Source organism: Dermacentor variabilis, chromosome 3 (assembly GCF_050947875.1).
Source record: "Dermacentor variabilis isolate Ectoservices chromosome 3, ASM5094787v1, whole genome shotgun sequence".
Classification (NCBI taxonomy): Eukaryota; Metazoa; Arthropoda; class Arachnida; order Ixodida; family Ixodidae; genus Dermacentor; species Dermacentor variabilis.
In genome coordinates, this window is record NC_134570.1 from 28,855,661 (window position 1) to 28,873,928 (window position 18,268).

Sequence of the window (18,268 nt, forward strand, 5' to 3'; positions counted from 1 at the left end):
AGAAAGAGCACAATTTCCATACCAATGCCAATCATTCATGAACTAACAATGCAGAAGCCACGATGATTTATGAGAATACATACGCAAACGGTTTCAAAGCGCCCAAACGAGGAGAGACATCTTACGGCGGAAAAAAACTAGAAACCGGCGAAAGAACGCTCCTTCCTGTCCTGTGAAATTACGAACTCCGCAACAAGTAGTGATACGAGGAGGAGAAGTCATGGCCAGCAATAACTCAATAATTTATTATTTTCAATATCGACTTCTTACGCTCGCGCTGTCCCGTCGCTTGGAGAAGACACCTGTCGAATAAGTTATGATTCGCAGGCGAACGTTGAAAAAAAATGATAAAAGAGAGGTGACTAGAAAGAGATAAGCCTGGCCGCGGATGGTCGGGCGACACTGCGTCCTGTTCAGTCGGCCAGCGGGTCTTCGTTGAAGAGCACGGCCATGACGACGGTGCTGAAGTCGTGCACCTCTTTTCCCGACAGCCGGGTGACGTCTTGAAGGTAGCCAAGGAACTGTGGAAAGAATAAACAAGAACTGGTGAGTTCACAAAACAGTTCGCGTACGTCCCGCAGAGAAGTACAGAAAACAGTGGTGCACTATAAATGGAGATGGCAATAAGTGCAGGAACATATACAATGATATGAGGGCGAATCAGAAAGTGTTTGCCACTTTTTTTATTTCAGCCAAATTACGGCCGTAAACGCGAAGCCAACATAGCCATTCCAAGCGGTCGACCTTTCTTCAACCGGCGCGGCCTTATCTGCCGGGAGCTCCGCGGCACGGCGCTGCTGTCAGTTCTTGAAGATGGCGGTTGCGCTTCACGCGTCCACGGCGTACGAGCAAGAGGATTTAGATGGCCATACCGACAACAACGGGAAGTCAATGTTAGACCTTTGTGAGCAACATAACCTCGTTATCGTGAACACAGGGCCTAAGTGTGAAGGGCGGATCACGTGGCAAGTGGGAAACCGGCAATCGACCATTGATTACTGTCTGATGACAGAAGGAATTCATGATAAGTTGAGAGAAATGGTCAATGATGAGGAAGGGTATGCAGCATAGGGAGTGGCCATAAGCGCATCATTTTTAAAATGGGATATGTAATTGGGAAGTAGAGCAAGGAATGCAAAAGGGCCAGTCCAAATTTGAACGCTGAACAAATAACAAATGTACTCACTATAGAGTCGAGGAAGAACTTGGCAAATGACCAAGTAAAGGGTGGGAATAAAGTGAGCTTCTAAGTGCAATAACGAAAGAAATACGGAAAGAGAAACAACATGTTCATTGGGAAGGAAAACAGAAACCGAAAAGCTGGTGGAACAGGGAGATACGAGAAGCCATCGCCGAACGACAGAAAGCATCCCGAGAGCACAGGCAGGCAAAGAAGGCGCAGCTGCCGCAGGATGAAGTAGTCAGTAACGAGGAATATACCGAGAGAAAAAGTCTATGGTTAAAATACTGGTGCAAGCAAAGATAAAAGGTGAAAGTGAACGTTAGTTGTTAGACATACGTAAGAAAAAGAAGGCCACACCTAGAATTTTTCGAAACCCCACCAAATCACTAGTCAGGAAGTCAACAACAATACAACAACATATGCTAGGCGAAGACGGAAACAAACTGGAAGGGGAAGAGGCAATAAATTACATCCAAAAAATAAGAGCCGAATCTTTCCAAGGCAATGACGGGGTTATATTTGAAGAAAAAAAGAGCATGAAAGCGACCCAGGTGGAAAAGGAGTAGGTGCTGACAAATTTCAACTGGAAGAAAGCGGAAGAGAAAATTCCTAAGCGCACAGCCACAGGGCTAGACGAGGTTCCCGTTAGGCTGATTAATGAACTAGGACCATGCAAAGAGTAAGGAAGCTCTGGTGAAAGCAGTGGGAAAAACTTTAAAAGATAGACGAATACCGCACAGTTGGCGACAAAGTAGAATGAATTTAATTGATAAAGGTGAAGGGGAGACAGATAGAATTCCTTTGTATAGACCACTGACCATTACATTGGTAACATACAGGCTAGCAATGCCTGTAGCAAAGCCCTACGCTGCCTGCGATTGTCGCGCCGCTACAGGAGCTTTCCGGTGTGCGTCAGGGAACCGCAGGACGCTGTAACTAATCCGAGGCCCTCCGCTACGGAGTCTTTTCATATAACAATCCCGTTCCTTAAAGAGCCATTCCGTCAATTAGACAACTAAACCTTCACCTGTTGTTCAGAGGGGGCTGCTTTCGCGAGGCAAGCTTATTTGCCACCGTCCGCTCTTCAGTCGCCAAATGCTCGCAAATATACGCATTGAATCCTGCGAACAGCGAGCGCCGTGCGTGGCTGGATTAATTAAGTTTACGTTCGAGTACCGATGGCAACAGAGAAGTTGTTGTCGCTATATATCCATCCCGTACCCATCAATTAATCTCTGCAGAATTTCGAGGCCTTTAGTTATTTTCTTAGACACCTGGAAACATTGTAGCCGTGGTTGCAACGGCAAAAGTTGCTCCAGATCGTCCGCAGGATTGGCCACGTACAACTTCCGAGCGGGGCAGCAGACGAATAGACCACGAGCTCAGCGCACAGGTGCAGAGAAAAGACCGTTAGCCATCACGAGTTGCGGTACTTTTTCCATGATTCTTCCATCTTGCTTTCTTTTTTGGGCGTAATATAGGCTTCAAGATTGTCACGTAACGCTTTCTCTTTGCATTTTTTTCTTTCCTGCATGATAGAGAAAGGAGTAAACGATGTTGTTGCCTCAAGACATCGCCGACATACCCACGAGAGGTACTGGCCGCATGAGAGGAATTAAAAGCTACACACCACAAGAAGGATTGAAACATTCACCACAATTATGATGCTGGTGACTATGATGGTGAATTTTGGCATCCCCCTTTTGAAACAGGGCGAAGACAAATATAGTGACCTAGCCTACTTGACTTAATAAGTTTTTAGTATGGCTATGGTCATTTACTTGGTCCGCTTATCTGATCTCCATCTTAACTTTTGTATTTAAAGCCTCTACCACTATTTGCAACATTACCTACGCTTGCAATGACTCCGGTTCTATCAATCCCTTGCCTCATTTCTTATCACCAATACCGTAAACGTCTCTTACTTACCCCGACTGTGACTGGTAAATTCTTCCATCTTCTTTGAATCCCAACGCTTCTGGAAGATAGGCGCTCTCTATGAATCTCACTAGGTGAATATCTTGGCATTCCGTTACGACGCGCCGAGTCGTTTACCACTTCTATAGCAGCGTAACCTTGTGGACGCATTATTCAGTTTGCGGAGAACTGCTTTTAACCTAGTTGTGTACGGCACGCAGCAATTCTTAAAGAAAACTCAATTAGTGAAAGAAAAAAATGAACGTATGTCGGAATTTAAGTTTCTTTTTGCTTTTGACACTAACGAACATACTCTTACACTAAACTTGTTTGTTTCCTTTTACTACTACTTCTGCTGCTGCTACTACTACTACTACTACTACTACTACTACTACTACTACTACTACTACTACTGCTACTACTATTACTATTACGACGACGAGGACGGCTACTGCTCTGCTGCTAATTAGCAACAACAACAACAACGGACATCGTGGAGCTCGCATACGCGCTCCAAGCGCCTCTCCTCACCTCGGTGTACCTCTGTGGAAACTTTATCTTGACGGCGGAGGCGATCACGGACGACGCTATCAAAAGCTGGTCCGCCTTGAAGGCACGGATCATCCTGTCGGGCACAAATAAAGAAAAGAGAGAGACGCCGCTCAATGTTTCCCTGCAGTACCACAGTAACGTGTTCACTCGTACACAGACTCGTCCATGAGTGTAGCATGGGCTGATATTCGAAAGCAGTAGGCCGTGTTCGAAAGTGAGAACGCGTATGAATGCGTCATTTCCTTCACACAAGTGCCTACAAAAGTAGTCTAAGGTGTGAATAGTTACAGATTATATTAGAGAGTTTTGGAATAGGGGCGCCAAACGTTCTGGGGCCTCATAAAGACAGCGTCAAAGCCACTGCGCATGCATGAGACCCAGACTGCGTTTGTGTTTTTCATCAGGCACGCTATTTCAATGATTCAGCGGGAGTCCCACAAGGTGCCCCAAAAGCTTTGCGTCAACAAACATGGCGGAACCCTCGAAGCGACGGCTCTGATCTAGCACCAAACTGGGCCCGATTCGTCGTAACGCGTGAAGTTCGTAAGGAAAGAGAAGTGACTGCGGCTTTCGCTTTCTCTCAGCAAACGCGTGTAATGAAGATTTATTCATTAGGCACCGCTGATTCCAAATTCGATTGTCGATTTCATGGCTAGTAGGCCTAACACGGCTTAACTTGGCTGCTGAAGGCACGTAAAGTTGATTACGCAAAACTAAGCGCAACAAATTGCTGCTAATAGAATAACCTCTAAATAGTAATTAAACGCGAGAACACGAAAGTCAAGATTGCTCTTCTTATCATAAAATTGTATATGCTATTTTAATATTACTATAGCTTTCCTTTGACGCCGCATTGGCGCCGTCACTAATAATGCGGCGCCGAAAAAAAATAGAAAGAAAGAAATGTCATAATCACCACTGCACTGTTTATTAAATTATGGGGTTTAACGTGCCAAAACCACTTTCTGATTATGAGGCACGCCGTAGTGGAGGACTCCGGAAATTTCGACCACCTGGGGTTCTTTAACGTGCACCTAAATCTAAGTACACGGGTGTTTTCGCATTTCGCCCCCATCGAAATGCGACCGCCGTGGCCGGGATACGATCCCGCGACCTCGTACTCAGCAGCCTAACACCATAGTCACTGAGCAACCACGGCGGGTAACTGCACTGTGTTTAAGAGTTTCACCCTTCCCGTTTGAAGGTGGTGCTATGTTACGCGAAAGCACCACTTTCTAAAACGACAAACAGGTGTTATCGGCTAGAATACTTATCGGCTAGAATACGGCTAGAATCGCCCTCTCACTTAACGGGATCGAGTCAAGCGCCTTGAAAAAACCCACGATGACAACATCGTCGCCCTTCTTTACTTGTATGTACTGTGAAACCGGAATACCCGTGTGATGCCTTTCTAACTGTTCCCGCGGAGAAATTTAATCAAATCATTACCACCAGGGCAGGAAGAGATCAGCTCTTCGCTGGTAAACTATATATGTGTGCGTGTGCGCGCGCGTGTGAGCGCGTGCGTGTGTGCGTGTGCGTGTGTGCGTGCGCGTGTGTGCGTGTGCGTGTGTGTGTGTGTGTGTGTGAGTCAAAATTTGGCAGAAAACATCGCAAGGTGACTGCCAAAGTCAAGCGACAGCTTCCTGGTAGACCTGATGAGATAGATACACGGTGCTGGGGACACTTATCGGTTAGCTCTACAGAGCTCTTTGAGCGTGAGACACGTGGCTGCAGTGACGCTGCACTGGTGCCAGGACAGGATCTTCGATTTCACTGTCTGTGGGATCGCCATAGTTTACTCGGCCAGACAGCAGACCAAGCAAAGCTGGGGAAAGTACCAAATATACATGGGTTCACTTTAGAACCAACTCAATCGACCAAGGGTGTCCGATGGTACGTGCGTGAGCTACACGTTTCATGCCTTGGTTCGCTATTATTTTACGCCACGCATCCCGCTGTCAACTCGTCGTCGTAAACAAAACCTTGAATCGCACCGGCATCCTTTACGAAATTCCACCTCTCCCGACCGAGTGCGCAAACCGAGGTGAGAGCGCTGTACATTTTTTGGAGCCAGCGTGCGTTTGGATGCAGAGGGAACGGTTTCTCATCTCGGCTCTGCTTGGAACGCACACAGCAAAGCGCTCTCGCGTTCTATACAGACGCGGAAGCAAGCGCGTGCTCGGAGACGCGGGACAATATCGCGGTCTCGGCTGGTGCGCGCGCGCACGCTGGCCGTGAAGGGCAGGGTGCGACAGCTTGCCTTCCGCGACGTCTCGCAGAGGCGCTCGCTCCCGTGAACCAGAACGGCCATGTTGTTTGCGCCGAAACAAAGGCGGCATGCGGCGACGGCGAGACGTTACATGCATGCATGATAAAAGACGTATTCCCGACACGGGAGAAAACAAAACGAATGAAAAAGCGAGACGCCCTAGGTTCTTTTTTTTTTTGTTGTTGTTGTTCTTTATATATGCCGCGTGTTTGTGCGAGGACTGTCGCGCAATATTAAACATAACATATTCGTCGGGACGGAAAAAAAAAAAATATGCGGATCCCGCGCGCTGTGGGAATTCGATGTAAGCGAAGCTGTCTGTGCTGTTTGCTTCGACTGACGATAATTGGCGGTGATGTTGACGGCGAAAGCTTGGTTTCTTCAACGTTTAGTCTAACACGAGAGAGCTGAGTTGATGTTAAACGTAACCTCGCCTGCGCCACTGCTGTTTGTCTGCGCGGTATACAGAACAAACAGGCAGACGTGTTTGCTTGAGGCGTTGTTGTATGACGTTGTTTGGGATCGCACCGCTGGTACGATCTGTTGGGAACTCGGCGCTGACGCCCGTGGTTGTACCTGGGTCGCAAGCCCCAAGGGTAGCGTTGGCCTGGCGGCCTGGGGTACAACTGGAAGCATCCGAAGGTCCCGGCAAAGCATGAGTCGACTGGTAACAACAAAACAACTTGTTTATTTTAACATCGCAAAGAGTAGGTGGTCAGGTTTGACCGAAGTAGAGAGACGGGAGAGCACTTCACTCAACAGAAGAAATCGGAGCCCTCCTTTTGGCGTCCGGGGCAGCTGTTTTTATACTCTCGCAGTTGAGGGCAAGAAGGAACCCCTCAAAAGACGAGCACGTGAATGTACAATGGGCTAATGGTGACGCACACTGTCGTAGCGCTGCCGTAGCACCATGTCGAGCACGATCTCGTAGCACCCTGTTGTAGCGATGCCGTAGCACCATGTCGAGCACGATCTCGTAGCACCCTGTTGTAGCGCTGCCGGTCGGGCACAATGACTGTAATGAGGGGATGATCCCTGCTTTGGCATCGCCTGTTTCGGGCACAATGACTGGAATGAGAGGATGATCCCTGCTTTGGCATCGCCTGTTTCGGGCACAATGACTGGAATGAGAGGATGATCCCTGCTTTGGCATCGCCTGTTTCGGGCACAATGACTGGAATGAGAGGATGATCCCTGCTTTGGCATCGCCTGTTTCGGGCACAATGACTGGAATGAGAGGGTGATCCTTTGCGGTCGCATCGCCGCAGTCGCGCCTGGAAACACCTGCCGATGAGTGTTGCGGCGACGACGATCGGGCCAAAATGTCTGCCGCCCCGCCGCAGTCGCGCCGGCAAAACCACGTGTCGCAGGCGAAACGCAACAACGTATTAACTCTACCTTTGAGATTGTTGAGCGTCATATGGCACATTGCCTCGTGGCAGAAGTACTAAACGTTAAGTAAATTATGGGGCTGTACGGGCCAAAACAACAATCGGATTCTGAGGCACGCCGCAGTGGCGAGCTCCAGATTAATTATGACACCATGCTGTTCTTAAACATGCAACTACCGTTTATCCGCAACCGCTGTCTTGTCTATGATAGTAGCGTTTTGTTGCCTTCTCACGTCACTTTACGTACTTATCTTACATCACATGGGAAGGCACCATTATAGGCGATAAAAGCATAGCTGTTTCTGGAACATTCACACATGATCAATCTATCTCTTTTTAGATTTAGGTTTAGGATCAATACTCTTCTTAGGTTAAATGACACAATGGAAATTACACTGCCACACGTGGTGAACGTGAGCCAGGAATATATAGTGAAATTATCTTGACGTCGCCCGGAAATGACCATCCCGTGTACCTACCTTCGTTCTTTTTTCTTTTCTTTTCTTTTCTTTTTTTTTTTTTTGCTGCAGCAATTTTTTAAAGTTTGGCAAAAATTACGAGAAATTAATTTGCAATGTGTCCGACCAAATGCTTTGGCGTTCCAGATACTTTAGTGCTTCAGTGCATAAAATGGCGTTTTCTTCGAAAAGTAAGCGGAACAACATTGCGATTTTACCGCACGTTTAACGCCGCATATCTCAGTCCAATCCTTGTGGACTCACTAACGACGATAGGTGAGGCGTAAACTTGTAAAGGCTCGTGGGACTCGTTGTCTGTTCGGCGCTTCCGGTTCAACAGATGACGTTTCCGGCGCACGATTCTCCGTTCGCGGGGCCGGTCGCGCCTTCTCTCCGTGCGCCTTCATCGAGAGGTATCGCCCGCGCTGCTAATTTCTAGAGCCTTTGGTGATCGCGTCGATGACTGACCCCAAATTCGGGGCATAAGCAGTCACTTAAAATAATTTTTTTAGCCGAACAGATCGAACACGTGAATTAGCTATGCCTGCTGTCGCAGTTACGCGCTTATCTTGAATGACGAATCGCGCTTTCTTGTTCTCAAGCGAGTTCTGTTCGTGCCAAATACATTTTCTTTTTACTTTCTTCATCTCAATTTAACTAGGCTGATTCAAACATACATGATTTGGTAGTGGAGGCACTGTAGGCGGGCTGACGTGGTTCAAACCAAGCTATTTCTTGGCCCGAATGTCTTGGAACACCTTTAGGCGAGTACCTTGCATGCTTTAGCGACCTTAATTTGGTGTTCTATGCATGATGAGCTAGGTGCACTGGGAGGGTTGAAAAGACGTAGACCATAACTTTTTTCTCATTTTGTGAAAGGTATACAGCGTAGTAGTGCCGCTTCCTGCCGCCCCGTCGAGGCATTACAGCGAGCACGAGGCGAGAAAAGGTATCGCCTAACGATCACAAATCTGCCAGTGTTTTCCTTATACAGAAACGCAGACTCAGGCGTGCGGAGAAGCCAACTGCAGTCGATGAACACTTCTAGCATGCCTCACGTTCCACATTTCACACAAATGTCAGAGAGTGTCCCAAACACAAGGGATATACTGCAGCTTTGAACGCGTTAGAGACTTTTATAATAGACGTTTTAGCGAAGCTGAAGAAAGAGATACTACGCTAAAACATGGTTAAAACATGTTTTTCTTTCCTTATTTATTGCGCATTTTAAATGAAACGTCATCAGTAACGTGGACTACAAGTTATATTACAAAACAACATTAGCGTGATTCATATGTAAACGTCTCAATATGTATAGGTTCGCGGTAATATGACATAAAGGTTCGAAGAGCCAAATGCTTTTTTTTTCCCGAAAAGTATTTCTAGCGGAAAGTATTTTAGTACCATGGAGCCTTTACGAGTATACGCGTCATCTATTCATAGATTGAAATATGTGCAGTAAGGTAACTAATTAAAAAGAAAATTAGTGATAATACGCTAATTACATTATTAAGCATTTTCTCTTGTCGTAGGACTAATGGCACCTCCATCGAGTAATTTAGCTCGAGGGTGAGAATTGTGCTATCTGCAACCACCGTTTACAGATTTATAAACGGTGTCTGCAACAGGCAAATTTTAAAATCTCGGTGCTCTTAAAGAGAAGCACCCTATTGCACTTTATTTAGTTTCAGTTTTTGTACATGCATTTTCCTCACTCAATCCGCATACACTATCGACTTTTATCTTGTCTGTAAACGTGTTGCCCATAAATTAACGTGTTGCCAGACATACATGTCATCGGGCGAGTTGGTAGCGGCAGCTGGTGGCGCAGAGTTTAACCAGAGAGGACCCAGAAATATTAGAGCAGGAACCAACCTTATGCTTGATTGCAGCATTACAATGCCGGAGGCAACGCAACCGTTAACATGCAGCCTTTTCTTTATTTTTATTGTTTCAACAACAACATCCATGCGAAACGAAAAAGGACTAGAGTATGGCGTCCGAGATCAATCAAAACCTGAGCGCGCCATCTCGGAGGCCATGTCTAAAGCATTTTTGTAGGACGAATCATCACATGGGGGGCCGCTGCCGGCGTTGTTGCTGATTCTGCAGTTCACGTCTACGGTAATCTGGTATTGCGTGAAGGTTAATACGTCTAAGAAAAAGCTAAAACTATTTATTAGCGTGTACAGTGCGGTCCGTTGTTAAAGGGAACACTCGAATGTGCGGTTCTCACTTTGTTGGCGCCCCAGCTGGAAGTGGCTGCGGAAGCAATCGCGGTGCACTGCACCGGTGCGTCGAAAGGAGTCCAAGAGCTACCAGCCACGAGTAATTTGCTGCAAGTCTAGGCGATTGCACACTCGTCCGATAGGAAGGTCCGGACACGCTCTGCACATCCTTTTCCCTTTACGCGTTTCCTTTAACAGGGGACAGCTCTGTACATATCATGTGTAGTCAGAGCGCATCATGAATAATGTGCCAAATAGATGCAGGCGCTGCTGTTCCGAAAACTAACCTGGAAGAGTATATGAAGAAAAGCAACTGAACTGATGAAACTTCCTGGACCACGCGGATTTCTGCCTAACTGATATCTGCCACAAACGTGCCTGTTCTGCTCTTTCTCGGTCGCCTCGCGGTCCATCTCCAGGTGGGCGAGAGCGCGCTCGTGGACCTCCTGCCGGACCAGGTAGAAGCCCTGCAGCACGCGCAGCATCGTCGAGTACAGGTCCTTCGGTTCGAAGTTCGGCTCGTTGTGGCCTGCAAGCAAATACGCAAGAAAATATTGATGCCCGTAATTTCGTGACACAATCTACGCAGTCGTGAACTTTTCTAACGTGATCGCGCTAGCCCCAACGAAAAGTTTATGCACTGACCCCCTCGGACACTTTCCGGTGAGACTACGTACACTAGGATTAGGCGACCTGCTCCCATTCTCAAACTTCATATTCACTCCCGAAATGTGTCACTCCCTCTTGTTTCTTCCGCTTTTTCTTTCTTTTTCGCCCAGTATTATTTTCTCAAATTTACTTTTGGCGTGCAGCTCATGAGAGATGCCTCGCGCTACTGGCTACGAGCGGAACCCAGGAGGCTATGAATTGTACACTTTATCACCTGCGGAAATGAAATTCTGGCAGGACAATCATTGTCGACGTTAACTCGATTAGCATTCAGGCAATTCAGGGACACACCGTATTTCTGAACACATATTTGTTTAGATTCCGTGGAGGTCATTCTGAAATTCCATTGCTTCGGCTCTATGCGACACACAATCTATCCGTGATCAGCCCGCTAGCTATGAACTTCACTAACCAGGACTGGCCATGACTATACGATGGCACGACGACGGCTGTATGACGACGACGCTGTGACAAAGAAGAAACGACGAAGAAAGAATGACGTCGATATAATACCGCGAGCGTCGTATGACGAAAACGCTTCGAAAATTGGGATGACATTTGTGGAATGATGACGATGGCATAACGATGACAGCGAGAAATGCAAGATGACGACAATGGGTTGCCGGCGTGTGAATGACGACGATGGAGTGATGACGATGGTATGACTAGGATTGGATGACGAAGCTGGAATGACGGCGGTAGAAAGGCCACGGCGGCATCCCAATGGCGGTGTGACGAAGATTCAATGACGGCGAGTATATGACGACTACGACATGACAACGGCGGCATATATAATCACTAGTATTGAATGACGACAGCGCGATTACGATGAAATGACGAAGAAGCAATGACGTCGAAGGAACTACGAAGGCGGTATGACGTCGATGGCACGACGACAATGGGATGATGTTTCTGAAATGAAGACGATGGCACGACGACAGCGTCACGATCACCGCATGACGAAAACGAGATGACGACTGTTACGACGACGATGGCCGGTAAACGACGGCATGGCGCGTGCCTGACGACGAAGCTGGAACGTCGACGATGGAATAACTGCGACGGCATCCAGACCACGAACGCTCGCATAGTTGTCTATGCTAGTACAGGACGTGGGTCTATTGGGTCGGCGTAGAGACTAGATGAATAGATATGTCCAATGTCCCTGAAGTAGGCAAATATGTATTTCTACCCGCATTAAAATGTGAGCCCACGCACAAGCACATATGCTCGGCTTGCGATTTCGCTGTCAGTTTCGCGCACGCATATTGCGAAAAACGTTCGCCAGTTTCATCGGTATCATCGCTGGTTTGTTAGGAGAAATAGATAAGTAAACAGAAGACAGGATCGAGGCGGGTAAGAAGGAGCTATTAAACTTGTTAGTCTGCGGGTAGTGAACGTGGATATACTATGTAACACACAAAGAGAACGACAAGGTAGCTTCATCTCGTCCGTGGATCGCCGGAGGGTGTCCGCCGGAGGGTGTTGAAGTAAAAATCCGTCTCCTGCGATCACCTTCAAAGTCGGCGACTGTACCACATTGGCGAGGGGTACACGCGCCGACAGCTGCGACGTTTCATTTCTCCAGCATGACGTAAGAGCAACAGCTATGGGACCAATAACCTCGACCGATTATTCTTCTCAACGTATCGTCCATTAAACACAGCTAAATGACGTCTATAAAGCTTCTTTGCAGTACAATCGAAACGTCCAAAAGAAGACTCACTGTAAATGTTAATTAGACGCATATTTCTTGAAAACCTCGAGCAGCTGTGTTAACAAGTATAAAGAAGGGACACGTAAAACAGGACGTGTAAGTCCCTTCTTTGTTCATGTTTTTTTTTTCTTGCGTGCTGCTCGGCTTATATTGGCGAAATTGACCAGTTAGCCTAAGCCAACGTTTTTCTGTGCTAAGGCCACGTTATCAGCGGTCCAGGAAACTTCTTGAGAAATGTTCTTGGAATTTCGTATCAAGTGCACAAAGTTTGCACACGTGGTACACTGTTTCGTGCGTCGCATTACACGAAGTGTATTGTTTCAGATATTTGTTCTGTCATTGCATTACCCCCTCCTGCTTATTGCCGTATGGGGGCAAGCAGTACTTGTGAAATAATATAAAGATATAAATCAAATAAAACCCAGCCCTTCAACAAGAATTTCATTTTCAAGCCAGTTCACTGACAGGCCTGTCAATCATTGCAATTAGTTTAGTTCAGCTTTAATGGAGAAAGTAATTGAGGCGGTCATAAGGAATTCGCTCAAATTAAAAAAGAAAGAGAAATTGCATTCGAGTGGGATTTAAACTCATACGTTCAGCGCGGCTGAAGACACGGGCACACACTGAATAAACGCACTCGGGAACTAGGCGACATGAAATTGACGCTGGTTAGTCGTGCGTCACGACTTATATCACGTAATTTTCCGCTAACTTAGCTATTCAAAGCGTAGTGAAGATGTTATTGCCCCGAAGGCGATCTGCCATAATTGATACTGCCCCAACAATCATTCCCACCGTTTCGTAATTCAAGCTTGGCGCGCCAGCTTTAAACATGCAACACATTTTCGCTGTCCACAACCGCCCTGCCGCAAGGAGCATTATATTCCGTATCAAGGCTGCCTATATAAATTCAAGCCCTGTATAAACACACTGGTATCAGAGTATAGTACTCATATAATTTCTTAGAGAGGCATACACAGGAAAACAGACCCTGCAGCCCACGCGGTGCCATCTACTGGCGAATTCCGCTACTCCCTTAGATGTTCGGGGCCTCCAAGATACGGCGTCGCGTCGAAACCTCTGACCGTGCAACCATTGAGTTTCTCACCATATTACCTAGAGGGAAATGCGGCGCCACCATCTATGGGAGTTTTCTAAAGAGCGCTGTGCCGTCATGGGAATGACGGTATATCGGCGTACGAGGCTTGTGTTGGCTGGTATTGTACGAGGCTTCGTTCATCCACATTACATCTTTCAACGAAGTTTGCTCACCTACAATGCAGAATCAAGCGAAGAAAAGCACGAACAGACGACCAAATGTTCCAAAGCGAGCGGGAATCTCGTCGTCTGCCATTTAACTTTAGCGGCCCGCCGATACTTTTTACGTTTCATATAACTGTACATATATTAACAAATCCTCCTAATTAAACAAGCAATGTTTTTGTGCGATAATAAAGATAAAACAACATTTTACGTCCACTTTAAGTAGGAACATTGTGTCAGACAAAAGATATAAATCAGACAAAAGATTCTTGTTGAAGGGCCGGGTTTTATTTGATTTATATCTTTATATCTTTTGTCTGACGGTGCTAGCCAGGAGCCTCTTCAAGGCGTCCCCGCTCTCCGAAAACGATGCCGTTCCGAAGTCACACTATACCGGCATTCCCATACAGACCACACCGCAGCAGCGCCAGATTTCCGTCTAGGTAATATAGTGAGAAACCCTACGCCTGCAACAGAGCAATACTGAAAGCAGTACTGGCTCGTAGCGTCATCTGTTGAGGCGGAAGCAAAACGTCAAAGCTCTGACGTAGACTCCGAGAGAGCACTGTCCCGACGATGCAATCTCGAAGGCCACAGTTCAGTCAAAACCTCCAAGACGTATAGCGCGGATGAGGTTAGGGTATCTTTCTCTTCTACATGGTATCTTTCCTTCCTAAACGGAACGTGTCGACTCTATCGAGGACCCCATAGAGGCAATTTTTCTAGAGGCCAAAATCTCGGAGCCTTCATCGACGGTATTTGACGTGGACTCCAAGACCTTCTACCCTATGCTGTTTTCGAGGCGTCGGAGGCCACTCAATCAAAATTGTGTGATGCAAATACTGCACTGGCTAAAGAATGACTGGATTGTTTAACTGTCACTATTTTATACGACTTCTTTATTTCTCTATCTAACTAAGATTAAAGCATGAAAAAGCACAGGGATTAACAGTACTGCAATCAATTCTCGAAAGCGAAACTGCAGTTAATATGATTAATTTTAGACAATAAAATAACGCCTCAAGATCGCTATTTCAAAAATTATAATAATCACAATGGGCAAAGGAAAGAGGTAACCTAAATCTTGGTTCTACTATACCTCCGCGGGAAAGCTAGAAGAAGAAGATGATGATGCTTTGTTTGAATTCTCTTTGAACAGGTGGGGCAACAAATATAGTCCCCTAGCCTGCTATACCTAATCAGATTTTACACCTATCCCAGTTTAGCGTTTTGCGTCTTTCTCCTTAACTTTCTCTCTTCAATAAAACCTACGCCTGTAAGGACTTCGGTTCTATCAATCTATTGCTTTATTTTCCACCCATGCCCTACACGTATCTCACTTATCTCGACTGCTGACCAGTTAGTGGTTCGATCCGCTTTGAATCCTGGCGCTTCTGAAAGGCGGACTTTTCCCACGGGCCTCGGTGGGTAAATGTCTCGGCATTTCATTATGCCGTGCCGCGTCATGTGCAAGCTTTCTTTCTTGCTTGCTTTTATTTTTTTCAGCACACACATCCCTCGCCATGTTGCGAATATTGCTCCGGTATGTCTCTGTCCTCGGGCAGCTAGCGCGGGCCTCAAGCAGCAACGCATTTCCCTGTGTGTTATCGAACAGAATTCCCCTCCTTATTTTTCTGGCGCTGAGCCATGCTCCCTCAAGGGCTGAAGAAGATAGCGCCAACGTCTCCTATTCCCAATGAAACACTTCTCTCTCCTTATTTCTTGCTAGCAGTATTTAAAACTCTCCGCGGCCCCATTTGTTTCCATTATGTGCCCCTCCTTTTTGATAACTCCAGGTTGTCCATTTACATCATAGGTACTCGGTGACTTAAACTTTCAATCACCCACACATGTAGCACACACACAGCGCCACTGAGTTCCTGTGAGCGCCGTGTGTGTTGAGATTTCAAAAGAGAGAGAGAAAGGAAAAATCAAACGGCACTATAGTATACATTTTGTGTTCTCTTGTCGAGACGTTTATTCACGAAAGGTAAGAATGCGACCGTTTCAAACCATTTCCATCAGTTTAATCATTGCTGTGGCAAAGCGGCCCAAGTGGTAAGTGTTCACTTCCCTTTAAGAACAAGGAAAGTAAGGGGCATTACTGCTGACCGCACTATAAAGCATTTCGCTACATCTGTCGACCCTTGAATGACGGTCAGCAGTAAGGATGGAGTTGACAGGAGGGAGAGAGGACTGAAGGAAAGAAACTACTTATATGTTGTACGACGAGATACGAGGGCGAATCGGAAAGTATTTGCCCCTATCTTTTATTAGCCAAATTAAGGTTCGCAAATTAATTTCTGATTCGCCCGCGTAATAATAAATAAGGAAATGAACAAAAACGACTACGCAAACATGAAAAAGGTCATAGTAAGTATCGGCGACGCGCCGCCGCGTCTCGTTCGCAGTCACGTGAGCAGCGTCGCGAGAGAAAGAGAAAGACGAGGCGCGGCTCGTCTTCGGCTGCAGGGCCCGGCTCGCGTTTCGAACTGCCGACCAGCAAAAGTCGCGCGATTTCCGGGCGCCGCGGAGAGAAAGCGAGAGGTCGCGTGCTTCTAACATCTGCGAGATGACGACGCAAGAGCCGCCTCAGGAAGCTGTCGTAAACGCCAGCGTCGCGGCGACCGACGCCACGTCCGCGTCTGGCTTCGAGTTCGGCGTCACGCTCGCCACCGCGCCTAACAAGCCCGGCACCGCGACCGGTGGTGCGCTGGACAACAAGTTCTCCATGCTCAACCTGAACTTCTGGGACCCGATCTCGTTCGAGCACGAGGAGTCGTCGCCGCAGTGCCGGCTGCGCACCAAGCGCGACATCATGGACATCTACGCCGAGCCGCCGCCGGGAGTGCACATCGCGCCCGAGGAGCACAACATCACCAAGATCCACGCCCTGGTGCTGGGCCCCGCGGGAACGCCGTACGAGGGCGGCTTCTTCCACTTCCTGATACAGTGCCCGCCGGACTACCCGATCCAGCCTCCGCGCGTCCGCCTCATGACCACCGACGCCGGCCGCGTGCGCTTCAACCCGAACCTGTACGAGAACGGCAAGGTGTGCCTCAGCATACTGGGCACCTGGGAAGGGCCCGCCTGGAGCCCCGCGCAGTGCATCGCGAGCGTGCTCATCTCCATACAGTCCCTGCTGACGGAGAACCCGTACTACAACGAGCCGGGCTTCGAGACCGAGAGGCGGCCGGGCGACTCGAGGCGCTACAACCTCATCGTGCAGCACGAGACGATCCGCGTGGCCGTGTGCGACGCCGTCGAGGCCTGCCTCGAGGGCTGCTCGCTGTGCCCGCCGAGTCTGAGGGAGGTGATGCTGAACGCGTTCCCGGACTACTACGACAAGCACGAGCAGGTGGTCAAGGCCAACATGGATCTCACAGGTACGCGCATGTTCGACCCGTTCGGCGCCAGGAGGGGCCTGTACCAGTACGAGACGTTGCTCAAGCGCCTGCAGAAACTGAAAGAGGGAGTCCGAAAGTGGCTGGACACTCCGCCACAAGAGAGAGAATGAGTGACTTTTTGTCTCTGTGGCGTGGCCCGGGAGCACGCAGAAAGCTGAAGCTGCGATGTGTGTGTGTGTGTGGTTTTTTTTTTCTGTCTGTCTCTCTCTCTCTATCGTTTCTGCGGAGCCATCTCAGACGACGTGGAAGTAAAGGGAGACTTTTCTTTTTTTTTTTTTTTTTGAGCTGCAGACTGCGCGAAACAACAGTGTTGTTAACTGTGATACAGAGTGGGTCATCTTTGCAGTTCAATGGATTGAAATAAAAAGCTTGACAGCGAATATGTAATTTGTCATTTCCAGTACACCTTTGATCACGGCACGCGTTGTCTGAAGCTTTCTTCATCATAAGTCATTCGAGGAACGTCAGTACGGTAAGCCACATACAAGAGAAGATTCAGTCATCTCCTTGTCTTGTATTCCTATTATCTCGTGTCTTCAATTTGTCTGCTAGATGTCGCGGTTAGGGCGAGTTGATACGTCTTAACTTCATATACGTAGCACACACAGGATGGAAGAGACACACACACAAAGAAAAAAAGAGGGAGATGCATGCAGCGCTGACTAACAGCTGAACGCTTATTCACGATAAACCGTGAGTGAATCCGCAGCAGATGTTGATCGATCGCCATTCACATCTCATCTCCAAAATTCTAGTTGCTTTTCGATAGCCCGATTGATGGTTTCGACGCACAAATTTAACCATGTAAAGCTACTAGTTCAGTTTCAATAATCCTTCTGATTAGCTGGTTGCGATTCTTGCCAACAATATCTGTGCTATCAAAAATGATTGACAGCCAAACTGCAATTTTAAGAAACCCTCCTTTGACAAGAAAAACTGACGGATTTGACCTTCGTCGCTGACTTGGCGGCCATCAATCGTTTTTTTTTTTTTTTTTCATAGAACAATGAATGTCGAGAAGCACCACAGCAAGCTAACCACAGAGGTTATTGAAGCTGAACTAGTAGCTAGGCTTCTTTTTGTGCCGAAACCATCTAGTGCAGTATCAAAAAATTGCACTATCATCAGCTGAAAGTAAGGTCTACGTATCTGTCTCCGTCTCTCATTTTTGTGTCCCCATTTTGCGTGTGCTACGTAGAGTCGCCTCAATT

The 18,268-nt window shown here is 47.4% G+C and overlaps 1 protein-coding gene and 1 pseudogene across 1 annotated transcript in view; one reads left to right on the forward strand and one right to left on the reverse strand.

Moving 5' to 3' along the window:
• Nucleotides 1-218: 218 nt before the first annotated feature.
• The window catches only part of LOC142575335 (cyclin N-terminal domain-containing protein 1-like), a 251,895-nt gene continuing 233,845 nt past the window's right edge, over nt 219-18,268 (reverse strand). The window contains exons 5-7 of the mRNA XM_075684603.1: nt 10,380-10,530; nt 3,632-3,725; nt 219-521 (exon numbers count right to left, since the gene is read on the reverse strand). Coding sequence (XP_075540718.1) covers nt 414-521; nt 3,632-3,725; nt 10,380-10,530 — 353 coding nt within the window. The 3' untranslated portion in view covers nt 219-413. The remainder of the gene's footprint in view (nt 522-3,631; nt 3,726-10,379; nt 10,531-18,268) is intronic.
• On the forward strand, nt 16,060-17,437 carry LOC142575333 (ubiquitin-conjugating enzyme E2 Z pseudogene; annotated as a pseudogene).